Source organism: Eucyclogobius newberryi, unplaced genomic scaffold, assembly GCF_026437365.1.
Source record: "Eucyclogobius newberryi isolate DKJ021-1_F unplaced genomic scaffold, fEucNew1.0.hap1 SCAF_1, whole genome shotgun sequence".
NCBI classification, from domain to species: Eukaryota; Metazoa; Chordata; class Actinopteri; order Gobiiformes; family Gobiidae; genus Eucyclogobius; species Eucyclogobius newberryi.
In genome coordinates, this window is record NW_027315723.1 from 7,919,228 (window position 1) to 7,933,581 (window position 14,354).

General features: G+C 39.8%; 2 protein-coding genes across 2 annotated transcripts in view; both read right to left on the reverse strand.

Annotated features, from left to right (window-relative positions):
* Positions 1-267: 267 nt before the first annotated feature.
* On the reverse strand, positions 268-6,630 carry laptm4a (lysosomal protein transmembrane 4 alpha). The gene is made up of 7 exons (XM_072458068.1): positions 6,405-6,630; positions 5,188-5,308; positions 4,244-4,320; positions 2,850-2,972; positions 2,343-2,438; positions 2,089-2,187; positions 268-1,294 (listed from the first exon to the last, which is right to left on the reverse strand). The coding sequence occupies exons 1-7, from the start codon at positions 6,570-6,572 to the stop codon at positions 1,220-1,222; spliced, it is 759 nt and encodes a 252-aa protein (XP_072314169.1). The 5' UTR covers positions 6,573-6,630; the 3' UTR covers positions 268-1,219.
* A 5,558-nt stretch (positions 6,631-12,188) lies between these two features.
* Positions 12,189-14,354, reverse strand: part of LOC140363246 (uncharacterized) — a 65,712-nt gene continuing 63,546 nt past the window's right edge. The window contains exon 50 of the mRNA XM_072449711.1: positions 12,189-14,168. Coding sequence (XP_072305812.1) covers positions 14,037-14,168 — 132 coding nt within the window. The 3' untranslated portion in view covers positions 12,189-14,036. The remainder of the gene's footprint in view (positions 14,169-14,354) is intronic.

Here is a 14,354-nt window from a genome sequence, read left to right on the forward strand (position 1 = left end):
ATTTTAGTGCTGCAACACAAGTAGGTACAGAAGTAAAAGAACAGATAACTTATAGAAAGCTTAAAAAAAAAAAAAAATAACACTCTTGAACATAGTTTTTTCCCTTAATAATAATTTAAAAATAACATTTAAAAACTGCATTTTGTGTTAATATTTAAAAGTTGTTTGATCCGAAATCAGGAAAGGGGCCAACTCTTTCCCACACTACTGTACAAACACATATCATGCATGAACCAATCTAAAGGACACAATAAAACAGAACAATGCTGAGGGATCATAAACTTTTATTGAATTCAAATGTATTTCTACAAACACAAATCCGTACAGGTTAAAGCAACGGCAGGGAGCATGCAGCTACTGGTGACAGACTCGGCTCCTGTTTTCACTTTACTGCAGGGGCCCGACATGAGCGCCGCGTCTGTGGTCCGACCCCCAAGCTCAAGAAAGCTCGCAGCAACAGCCACTTCAGTCGGGCAAAAGTGGGCCAAAAACGAGTCAGCGGTGAACTTAACTACAACAAAGCTAAATAAATAACCATTCAAAAGGTTCAAATGGAAAGGCTTCATATTAAAGGCAAACAAAGCAACACAACGTTAACAACAATAACAGCTAAAAGTGGATTGTCTGATTAATAACTTCTAGTATTTCACTGTATAGATGGGGTGGTGCTGGAGGCATGGTACAGCCACAGAACATGTTCAGATTACACAGATGAAAGCCAGAATGTCATTTTTTTTCCATGTACAATTGCTAATTTCAGTTGTTCACAAGTTGACGAGACTAAAAATACACTGGACATTTTTTTTCCAACAGTCGAGGGTTTAATAGTGTGAGATACATAGATTGAGATAGATTAAAGCAAAATTTGGAAATGAATCTTGATCTATACTCAAACCTAAATGTTCTCTCGGTTACAATACACAGTAAATCTAGAGCACATTTACACGCATTTCCAAAGCCTTTGGTGGGTCCTTTCGGAGCAGACGTCCTCATATTTGTCTAATCTGAACATGGCAGTGACCTCTGTATTTACACAAAGGCTGGTAGACTCCTTCTCTCGTTTGCTCATGACGTTACACTTGTGAACACATGGATTGGTTGGAGGAAGCTCGTCCATGAGGTTGCACAGGGCTCAGACAGGCGTGCTGTGGTAGGAATGGTGCTTAGTGATGAGGGCTGCACGCTCGCTGGCCTGCACGGGGGAGGGGGGGGGGCTCGTCTAAGCGGGCATGTACGGGGGCGGCGGCTCCTTCTCTGGCATCTTCACTGCCATCTCGTAAGTGGGCAGAATGTACTGTGAAGAAAGGGAGTCGACACCATTTTAATAAAAGTACCTATATCTGTTTTTTATGTATGTATTCTAAATGTGTTTGTGGTTAAATTAATGCTGCATGTGTTCTTCATAGCTTTTCCCCTGAGCGACAAAACTCCCTCGTGAGGGCAAAGATGTGACGCTTTCAGAAAAACAACAAAGACAAAAAAACGACTGAACTGACACAATGCACTTCTTTGGGGACTAAACGTCCCCATGTCTCCAACGGGTCCTATTATTCTGTCTAAAAGCTTTAACCTTGTAGTTTAGACCTGTGAAATGCACCGGATTGTTGGATTCACGCCTGCAGTTGACTAAAGAAACTCTTAGTCGATTAAAAAGGAGGCGTGGCAAAAGCTATGAAAATTATTAAGCATCACTATTATACGTTTGGGACCAAAACTGCACTCACAAGATTACAACTGCACGGGTCTTAAAGCAAAACGACGACTAATGCAGAAATGTAGTAGGAAACAGAATTTCTCACATATAAAAGGCAGAAATAACTCACTCCATATCTTCTGCTTTCTGTTGTAATAAATCCTTATAATCTATATAAAATAATTAGATGACGAATATAGATTTTGGTCGACTAAGACTCCATCGCCCTGATTAGTTGACTAAACAAATAAAGGCTACTACTTGTATTAGTTTAGGTGTTCCTAAAATGGGCTCACAGCTCGTTTTTGTCTGGTTTGGGAACTGGATTAGTTCTATATTGCATCCCTTGAATTAGTATTCCATTCCCTTTCCCATGAGTGCTTGCAGCAGCGTACCTGGGGAGGGGTTTCAAAAGCAGGATACACAGCAATCTCGGGCATGTTTCTGTTGTTGATGTATTTGTAGCAGTTCCACACACAGTTGATCAAGTAAGCCTGAGCAAAGACACACAAGGCCCATAGTCGGTCAGGTGATACACATTCAGAGCATGGCAACGTTGCAGGATATACATTTACATACAAGAAGTCGAGTGTGGCATTAGAAAACAACAACTCTGTGTGAATATAGAAGTAAAAAATAATCCTTGTACCTTGAGGAGGATGAGGAATGCAAAGAAGACCAGCACAAACATGAGCAGGCAGCTGGAGTCCATGGACAGGAGGTTGTCCTTGTACGGGAAGTCAGGCTGGAACACACAAAACATCATCTGAAGGACGCTTCACGGGACATCACACTATTGTACACTGCCTTTAGTTCAAAACTGAGCTGGAGACAAGTCAGAATTCTATGGTGTGTAAATGTCAGACTGCTTATTTGTTGGCCTGGTTTATGGCTCATATCTCTCATTACTGGGCCTATCCACATGAAACAAAACCCGACACAACGCCTTCTCTGTCAGTACAAATTCAAAAGTGAAATTATTCTCTTGCCAATATTGAAAGTGGCAAGGTTTGTGCAGCTAATTCCAAACAAGATGAGCTTCAATATTTCTGGATATTGGATATTTCTTGCCCTCCATCTCCATCTGAAATTATGACATCATCAATTTCGAGAGCATGAGCACAACCTTATTAAATGTGGCAGTAGTAAGTCTCACCAGCTGGTCCAGGTAGTCCTTGATGCGGGGCAGGTAGGTGAGGGAGCTGATGGCCACCAGACAGCTGAGAGCGAAGTCAAAGAGCTGGTAACAGAAGAAGGGGATGAGCCAGCCGGCGCGGTGCTGCAGAGACACAGGAGTTAGTCAAAACAAGAACAACCAAGAACACAGAAAAGCCTGGAAAAGGATCCACTGCATCTACAGCAATTCAACCATTTACGGTGTAGCGTACATGGGAAAGCGCTTTTTTTTTTACTGTGGATGAGTCTGAATCCCCCAAGAAATGTGTTGTTTTACCATTTCACATTATGCTGTATTTTAAAGTACACATATTCTGCATTATTTAAACAGGCTCTACATTTACTTTGGCATCTTGTGTTTGAGCAATTAGAAAAATCAACTACATGTAACTTTCAACCGGTCCCCTCATGAGGATTGGTATTAGCACGCCATCTACCGGCAGCAGAAGGAATTACGCTGGGAAAATTAACTAAAGCTAGCTTGTCCCCGACATGCTACTGCAAACACACAGTTGTAATGAATGTGATTTGAGGCAGAAATACTAGAACTAGTGTGGCGATGACTTATGGACTTAGAAACGGCACAGGAGACCTCAGGATTTCTACTTTTGACATCACATCACTGGGAAATTTGAAACGGTTGCATGAACTAAACTAAATACAGCTCCAGGTATGTTTTTGTTGAAGGAACCATGTTGTAATATGGTTAACAGCTCAAAAAAGTGGAATTTGGATAACATCCTTGAATGAAGAAGAAGGCCTGCGCTTAGGATTCTTTCTCTCCCTCCTTTTTTTTCTCTTTTTTACAGTAGAGACTAAAACACAAAGACGTACAACTACAGTAGGTGGTGGTAAATGCACCTTTACAGTTGGCTGCCAACCGCCACAACAACTAAATAACCATCTATAGGGACATGACACGCAGTAGGACTATTCACTGATCAGAAGCAGAGGTAAACACGAGACCTGAAACATTGCACATCTGAAGGCCTCTGGCTTCAGCAAAGATAGAAGACGGGGCCAAGTTGGAAAAATATTCAAGAAATGCATTTGTGCTTTATTTTCATGTGTAATATTGTCAATGAACACGGCACTAAACATCACTACGATATTAAGTGATTTTAGGTCAATTCTACGGCATTAGTCTTCATTTGTATTGCTGTAAAAAGAGCCAGGCCTTCAAACTGTGCAATCCTGAACTACCAGTAATCACTATCTCAGCACTCAAACCTGTGAAGGCTCCCTCTAGTAGTCAGTCCTGTGAGGTGAAGACAAACAACATGAAAACTCCTCTTTAAACCCATCTCTACTACTGCAGTATGATTATGCTGGACCCAAGTCATGGACAGTAGATGGTGGGCTGGTCAGACTTACAGTGATGGCGCCGTACACCAGCATGGCACTGATGGTGAGCATCAGCAGAGAGATGGCAAATCCCACACAGGCATTTTCTGAGAACACAGACAGACACAGTCAGCAGAGCTTAGTGAATTTATTCACTTGCACTACAAAGCCCTACACTGAGGTCATTATTAATTAATTCCAATGTTTGTGGTTAAATGCTATTAGCACCAGAAGAGTTTACGACCACCACCAGTTCACTCTCATACATTCATATTTAGAAAAAGTGGGTGAAGAGTCTCGCTCAAAGACACAACAGCAGTACTAGTTCCAGGCTGTTCATGACAGTCATACAAACACAGGAAACACACAGATGTGCCCCATGTGACTGCATTAGACCACATTAGAAAAAACAGGAAACACAGATGATGTCAGAGCAGCAGAATAAAAAGACAAAAGTGCACAAAGCACTTGTCTCTGTGGATTTAGTCGTCAGGGAAGGAAACTTCCTCAATACTCAATAGTGTTGTGTAATTCTAAAAATGTCTTAAGTCTCTTCCTGTCGAAACAGTTGCAGTGTAAAGAAAGTGAAGTAAAACCCCAGGTTCTCGGAATATCTTATTTTATCTTATCTTATCTTATAATCTGCAACACAGATTAGACACAGCAGTGGAATAATAAAAACAGATAACTTCCTTAAACATATACTTAGTAAAAAATATAAATAGAAATAGGAAAAAATACACTCTCTTATTTACAATAAGTGGCTGTTTATATGGACAGAAAATATTGCACCAGGGATGATTGACATTATGTCAGGGCAATAGCAGGGAACCAACTGCCAATTTTGGGGTTATTGGGTAAAGATCTACTGCCGCCCACACAACTTCCTTTAGAAAAAACACATAACTTTCATCATATGTAGCAGGCGGCCAGACGCCAACGTGAGGTTTAGTCTGAGCTGAAGCGAGGCTCACCGGACATGCGGTCCGAGGCAAAGTAGTGGTCAATGACCTCATACTGCAGGTCGATGGTGGGCACATTTCCAGGGTGGCTCACTGCTACGGTCAGCAGGATGTCCATCAACAGGTTCACCACCTGAAACGGCAACAAGCAGCACACAGGATCATCATGGGGGGCTGCAGAGGCGAGGGCACTAACCACTAACCAATATGATGGCCTATATAAAAAATATAACTGTATTGTGAGTTTTATTGTATACATTTAAACAAAGTATATAGACTCCTAATTGATTTCATATATCTATTTAAGTATCTGGCAAATCTATGTGAACTCAAGATCTATTGTGTCAATGCGTGTTTTGGCAAATAAAATACTAATTTCTTCTTTTGAATACATTTAGAGAGTTTACATTATAAATGAAACAAAAAGTCAATGATTTCTCTGTTAAATCAATAAAACGACGGTGAAGAGATAAATAATGTAATCTTGACTGATAACGTTTATTAAAAGATACAATAAATCCATATTAATCACGTGTTTTCTACATGGCACATTATAGTTTTGAGTTTAGCTGTGCTGCTGCTAAAGTTTAAAAGGGTCAATGTGGAACTTTCTAGGTGGAGGGTCCAAAACCTCTATACGGCCACTGTGTAGAGGTCATATTTTACCACGAAGGTTCCACAGAATAGTAAACAATTTAGCCATCTCCATGGAAACAAGCAGGAGACAACCCCAAACCAAGTTATTTATGAAATGAAAACACTTGTAACTGAATAGGCCTACATGAAATATTGTAATCAAATCATACTGCGGAACAGTCCAGGGAAAGCAATACTTTCATGAGGTAAGGAGGTGGTCTACACCAGAAAAGTTACATGATGCACCTTTAACATAATTAAACCCAATCTTGTGTGAACGGCTGACTAAACACACCATTTATCAGCCTGAAAGATCCAAAATCCAAAAGTCCAAAATAAAGACAAGACCATTTTGAACTCTCATTGCTAACAGGCTAAAGCTACAGGGAGCTAACGGGACGACGCCAACAGCTGTTTACAGATTAATAATAACATTTAGTACGACGTTTCGAATCTAAACGCGCCACAATATGCAACACAATACACAAGTACAACCAAACAAACTGGAGAGGCAAACCACTTGTCAAGATCAAACGTTAGCGGGTAGTGTTTTTAGCCACATTAGCCGCTAGCCGTAGCCTCCATGTTCTTACCATGTACCACGTCCCCAGGATGATCGTGCCCGTGCGGACATGACAGCACCCGCAGCACCGGGTCGTGTACAGCCGCTCCCGAAAGGGTTTGAAGTGATGCATGTCCTCTACAAATGTAGGGAGGAACATCAAGAGCTGCGGCCCAGAAGGGAACAAACCTCTGAGCATGCACTAAGCGGACACGTCTAAACACAGCTGCAGCGGTATGAGCGGAACACGGCGCGGAGCACGGAGCAGGAGCAGCGGGAGGAGCAGCAGAGGGCGGAAGAGCGGGCTTCAGATTAAGGCGCTGGTGTCAGATACATTTTCTTTGTACTTCTTCTGTCTTGTTTATTTTATCTGTTCTTTTTTCGGACTGTGTACATTATTGTGTATTGTACGTGCGGTCCCCCCCTGTCTGTAAATACAGGGGGGGACCCGCGCCTTTTTGTATATGTCAAAGCGTCTTTGAAAAGCGCTATATAAATAAAAAGGTATTATTATTATTATTATTATTATTATTATCATTATTATTACAGGTATACAGACTTTCAAAAGGTCCATTATTGTAATTGTCATTTCATTTCGTTTCTTCATGTTCAGGGGTCCAAAGCTTTTTCACCGAGGGCTGTGTTTTAAAATGTAAACGGAGCGGATGATAAACAAGTACAATTCAAGGGCCGCATTTGTCCCCTGAGCACACGATAAATAAATATACGGTTGAGTTAGTTGGAGTATATCACTATTTATGGTCACTATCAAGTCCACTTGTCCACCATCCAGTATCTCACATCATTACACCTCCCTTTGACCACAAAACCGATTCAAAGTGCACCAACCTCATGACTGCAGTACATAAACTTTCTAATGCCAATAAAAGGTGAAACTAAATGAAAAAAACAACAACAATTATCTAGCGTTTCAGAACAGACAAAATAATGAAAATATAAATCCCTTTAATATTTAGAAATTGCGAAAATGATGACGTATTTAAAACTGTGGTATTTTTCCTGACAATTGTTTGCCACAAAACATCTTTACACATGATACAGATTTACACATACACAGATAAAAATAGCATTGGCAGTTCAATCAAGGTTTTCCTAATAAATTATACTTCAAACAATCAACATATTTACATTTGGATTTGGCTTGTCACAAACACAAGATAGACTACAGCAGCAGGTACAATGCAGATTGTTGGAGTTCATACGAGCACCACGTCTTCCCCACGGAGCGCCCCCCTCGGGTGTTTGAGGTAGTCCTGCTCTGTTCGCCTCATGCCCTGGCTGTATCCTTTGGGATCTTTCTTCTTCCATTTGTAGATGAGAAATCCTGCCAACACCACGCCGAGCACTAGTCCTCCTATTCCTCCGGCAATCACTCCTGAACAGGAAGAAAAGAAATGCCACAATATTAACGACCGCACAAATACATAGATGATGATGAAAGCATAAGAATCTAAATGAATTAATAGTTCATTTAAAGCTTACATACAAGGAAAGTATGATTACAAAAATGGTCCAAAACATCATATTTCAAGGTTTTAGAATGACATGTTGTTAAACCCATGAACATAATAAAGCGAATGACCTAACCCCTTTTTTGATTTTTGACAAACTATTATTTATAAATGTTTTTGTCATTACATTTGCGTTAAGCTCGGATTTGTACTGTCCCACATAAGTAACACATTCCCACAGTTAAAACATACTTGTACTATGTTTGCAGGGCTCATTGGGTTCATAGGTGCAAAAACAATGCTACAGACGCATTCAGAAAAGACTTGAGAAGGTAGTTATGGGGAAAATATGGCATGTTTAACAGATTTATCTGAGTGTCAAGTAGTTTATATTAATGAGTTTAAATGTTTAGTGTAAGTCACCTGCAAGGACTTCTTTGCTCTCCAAGAAGCTCCTAGATTCTTGTATAGTGATGGACTTTCTGTTCCAGGGATGTTCATGCTCCTGTTCCTGTAAGCAGACACACACAGAGGTTCAGCCGGCTGCAGTATTGTACAGAGAGGGCACTGAGGAGTACACAGACATACTGTGTAAATCAGCTCATTTATCAGTAAAAGCTGTAATTTATTTCAACACGTTTACTTCACATCTGGGGACGCACAAAGGTCATTTTTATGGAATTGAAAATCAACATCTAACATACTGTTCCTTTAAAGCGGGTTTCAATTACAATCAATCAGCTGAAGTATTGCTTTCAGCAAGAGCCATGCCAGATCGATAATGTGTAGAATTCTATCTAAAGTGCCCAATATATATCTGGCTTCTGCCAGCTTTAGGTTCCTATTTGATTATCATGATCACCGAGTTCATATGAATAGTAAAGGCTCCAAGATGACGCGTGTGGATTACCCTGTGTCCGTGTTGGCACCCTGTAGTTGTAACTGAGGTGTGTGTTCAATCTTTTACTGGAACACAAACTACCACTGGATTCTATTAAAATGTATTAGTAAAGTTTGCTATGGATAAAATCTACTCCCTTCATATTGAAGCATGTGATGTCATAACTCATGTGAATGATGATTGTATGGATGAACTTCTTTAAATAAACTACAATTATAACTGTAGCTGTTAAAACAGTTCTCCAAACTGGGGAAGTGCTGTATATCCATTACAAATAAATTACAGTGGATTGCATTTACACATTTGTATAGGATCAAAATAATTGAGCAAAATAATATGCTACATTATTTTATGAAACATATAACACTTGATGTAGACCTTACCCGCTCAGGACCTTGTCTTCCATATTTTTGATTCTCCATTGGGTCTATGTCTTCTTTACCTTTGCCCAACTTGGATGACCAAGTATGATCCCATACCTCTGCGATGACTGAGAAGACATTATGTACACTTGGTTTAATATTGTGCAGCTAACCATCCAATTCCATGTCTTCCATTACTGATTCTCTAGCATTATAAACATTATAATAGTTTGCACTACTGTCCTCTGGGAGGCGCTATAAGACAGTAAAAACACACACTTCTAATGAGGCTCCAAACAGGAGAAAAGATGCCATGAGACACCACAATATGCACCAACTGAATCGTGCGCTTTATGGACCAACATCAGTGGAGCAGCTTTTCCTCCATCCATGGCTTATCAAACACATGTCCTTATTGGAGAATGGGTTGTTTTGTACTGTGCACATTAGAATACAGTGGGGGGCTCTGCTTCTTAGATGTCTCTAAAGCTTTTGACCAAATCAACCCTGGCTCTAACTGATTGAAAAGTTACAACAGAGAGGTTACACCCAATTAAATCCAGGCTCAACATGTTTGGCACACACAGCAAACAATGAAAGTTAGATGGGGAACTGGAACGTCTGCATCTAAAGACTGTGTTTCCTGCTTTTATCCAAGTCTGGAGGGAATTGTTGGTTGTGTGTCAAATATCTTGGTCACATCACTAGGAGTGACCTATGAGGGCGTTCAGGGGCAGTACAACAAATTGTAGACACAATTGTAAGCCAAACACTGATTTTACTCACTTTTGTAGATCAATTTCATGGTCCATTCAATCCAATATATTAACAGGCACATTTTGGATGAATTACTAAAATATTGACCAATAATGCAGTCACTGGTTGAAAGAATCTTGCAGCTGTAGAACAAACACGGGTCCCATCTGAGATTCTACTAACATCATACCTTCATCAGATCCACTTCCTGACCCGGAGCCCTCCATCTCCAGGTCATCTCCAGATGCCTCCAGGTCCTCAGGAGGCAGAGGCCACTGTGGAGACACGACACGTCATGACACTGCACCTCAGCTCCAGAACTGAAAACACTCGTCAGGTTTGTTGCTAACACGTTTGGGAGAGTTGGCCTAAAGCCTGAAAATCACAAGTTGTGTTCAGTCACTTCAACGTTTCTGATCCAACAGGTTTTATATTATGCAAACCACTTTTTTCATGTGTCGACTAACACTAAACAAACAATATGGACATGACTAAAATGGCTGTCAAAGTGGACACTGGTCAAAAGTCATCCAAACTGCTCTTTTTAATTATTCAATGATAACATGACCAGGAAAGGAAGTTGTTATTGTTACAAATCATAAATACACACGCTTCAACACTGTAAGAAGAGGTGATTTCTCAAGAGGAAAAAAAAAAAGTATTTGGGGGAAAACTACTGCTCAAGAACGAGGAACTATCTGGACAAAATTGCTTTAATTGGAAAGACAAACCATGAAATAAAACACAAAATCAGGTATTTTCAAAGGAACATCACATCATAAAATTCAAATCATTTAATATAAAGATTTGGTCACTCTTAGACCAAACCAAAATGTTGACTCATGTAGGAAAATGTGAGTAAATGTGACGAGTACCACTGCTCATTTCAGTCACATCATTTTTAAAAAAGCAGGTGTTTTGAGATGGTTTCCGAGTGGGCGACACACTCACTTTCTGTCATGTTCTGTCTGAAGCGTCTCACTCAAACCACAGCACAAACTCACACTTCTGATTTCATGTGGTCCTAACAAACCACCATGAGGAAGAGTGTCTGGACCCAGCATCGGAAACTAATGTTCTGATACCAACAGTCACTATGGAAACTGAGGCACACAACTTAGATTATTGGGTTTAAATATACTATACAATCATAGAGTAGCCAATAGATTGCTTTTAATTAGATATATTTTAAACATAAGTCTACTCACACCAAGATTGAGTCTTTTAATGATTTGGGTCTTTTTAATGTCTCGATCCAAAACCAGTTCAAACTTTAGAAGACAAAAGTTGACTTGTTGATATGTTTGTTTTTTTGCCCAGATTTATAACTTGAAGAACTCAAATTGCCTAATGCCATTTAACAGCCTTTCCACAGCCCACTGTAGACTTTGACATGGTAACTATAATATTTTACTAAAGTATACATTTGATCATTTACAATTCTAAACCAAAAAACGGGGTGAATAGTTCCCACGTCAAACCTAAACCTCGATGATTCACTCCAGTTTTAAGTACGTGTCTAACACAGGAAGTCACTCAGGTGTGCGCCTGGTATTTACCCTGGAACCACTCAACCTTTCGCATCAAATACCAGAGCTATTTACTCCGCTACAACTCCGTGACAAATGCGTCTCTTACCCCGTCATTTGCTGAACATAAAGCCAAGGAAAAGCAGAAGAAAGCTGTGAGTCCGAGGAGCCTCATGGTGCTGGACTTTGGCTCCGTCTCGCTGTTATTGCGCTGTTATTGCTCTTCCTCCTCCTCCTCCCCCCCCCCCCCCCCCCCCCCCGCGCGCAGGTGAGTCAGCTCAAGCCCCGCCCCCTGTGGACGGCGGGCAGGTGCGACCGCGGCTCGAGAAGATACAGATACGGCTCATATATAATCCAGAAACCATCAATAACCCATCACATTTTACAATAAGGTTCATTCATTTTGTGAAAGTTGTGTTTCTAAACTAGATCTCTAATACAAGTCATAGATTCAAGTCTAGACATAAACCATGTCATATTCATGTGCATATAACTGATGTAAATAAGAGTGTTTACCATTATTATTAGTATTATTTGTCTTATGCCAGCTATTTTTTATTATTATTTAATTTCCCTCCATTCCCTATTAAGATATGAGAGGGCCTGTTTATAAGAGTTTGTTTTTGTTTATAAGAGTTATTCTATTAAGAGTGTTTTGTTTTTAAACTTCCTATAAGTTATCAGTCCTTTCCCCCTGTATCTACTGCGTTGTAACACAAAAAATTCCCCATGTGTGGACAATAAAGGAATATCTTATCTTAATGCAAGGAGCAAAATGAAGGACGATGAGTCATGTTCAAATGTTAGAGAACAGTTTAATTGTACATAGTCACAATTCTGCTCTAAAAATGAGCCGCTTCTTCATCTAACATCTGTAAATGTACATAAGGCCACCTGAAAATGTACACCACTGACAGTGTGACAAACTCATATCTTCATATTTATAAATGCACAATATTTTACAAAGCTTTTTGCTTTTACAAGGTTTCGGCTGCTGCTTTCAAAAGAACAGCGCATGACTTTATCTGTACAAAAATATTATATCATTGTTTCCTCTGAAGAATTAATGGAGCATCAATTGAAGAGAAAATTTACGTCACTCTTGAAAAGACTATCAACAGGAGATGGTACAAAGAGAGGCCGGCCTTTCAAAATAAGAGTTTAAAAAAATCCATGCCAGATGCATAAATTCTGTGAAATAAAAACTTGATGAAATAAAACTGTATACATTATATTCAAAATGGGGTCAAAGGAGTGGTGAATATACACATGCCGAAATTCACAAATTTAGTCTCCCCAAAAAGTGTAATAAAAGACAATTTACAGCAACATCGTTTACAAATGTACAACTGTACAGAAACAGATTAAAAGCGTCACTACAAAGTCTCATATATAAGCAAGGCCTGTCAAAACACCACAACTAGTTTCCTCAATTCAACTATTATAATTACACTTAATAACTGCACATATACTACATGGAATCTACAATTATTCAGAAGAAATACAAAGCCACTGATTTAAAACAGCTACTGCGCGATGGCCCCACCCGCCTCCACCTCAGCACTTTCTTACCCAATTAAAAAAGTTAAAACCACTAAAACTGCGCTTAACTTCACTTTCACGTTCTAGTAAAAAATGTTTCAATTCTCCAGCTTTAGGCGGTGGGGTCGCTAATTCTCTTTCCAGAAAAAAGAATCCCCCAAAACGCGACAATTACATAAAGAAGCTATACGACACTAAAGCTACAACATAGATGATTATTTAGATTTTTTTTCTTTTTCACAAGGCCAGTGCGTCCACGGGCAAAAAACTACAAGACCGGACAAAACATGGTAAAACCAGAGGAAAATCTAATCATTCCTAGGATTGAAAATCCTCGTCACAGCATGCGCTTAAACTTGCATAAACCCCCCCAGCGGGAAATAAGAAGAGCCCCCTTGTGGTCGTTTTGTGTAACTGTACAAACTATTTCGGAAAATGAGCTGGAGCGCACAGAAGTTTTGTCCTGCATCTACAAAAGAAATCTGCACAAATGTTCTTTTACATTGTGTTTTAGTAGGAAACAGAATTAGCTGCTCCCAAAGGTAACAATAGTTTAAACAATGCAAGACAAAGCTACTATTGGCATCCATGTGGAGACAAAGCACCACTCCAAAAATCAAGCTAGAAAATCCTCGTCTAAGTGAAATAATCTGACAATTTTTATACATAGTGCTAATTCTTCAGCTGCTTTGGCATGGCCTTGCGTTCTACTTAAATTCACATATAAATATACCGTAGCAATTTTGAACACCTGCGTAGAAAAAGTGGAATTATTTTGCAATTACACTTCAAAAGTCACTTGCTGGTGTTAAAAAGTAAGAATTTCACCAAATATTGTAGTAACTTTCTACAGAGAATTTACACTGTTAGGTAATAAAAAAAACAAAAATGTACAATATTATGCAAAACCAGTCATTTCCATCAATTACAATGTGCTTTAGCCAGAATCAGACTGCCTGAGTAGTGGGGCAGGATCACAGCGTTCTTAGAGGACATTTTTTGGTACGTCTCCCTATAGGCGAGTGTGTGTGATGCAGAGAGAGAAGTAGGAGGGGGCTCAGCTTGTGTAGGGAGATTTGCGTGTGTGTCTGTGGGGTCAGTTCACATGAGGCCGTTGGCGGGCCCTCCGATTGGCCCCAGCTCAGAGCCACTCTTCATATAGTACTTCTCCAGCTTGGCCAGGATGTGCTTGCCGTAGGTGTACTTGCGCAGAGTGGCAATGTGGGGTCGGATCTGAGGGAAAACAAGAGTGAAAAGACTTTGTACTTTAGTTCTGTCCCTCAAAACCTGGAGCCAAGCATCTATTTTAATCTTATAGGCTTTTTAACAAAAGTCACAAAATATTAATACAAAATATATCCGGTCCTAAACGTTATCAATAGGTTAATTTTGACAGTTTTACCATCTCAAGCTATTTCT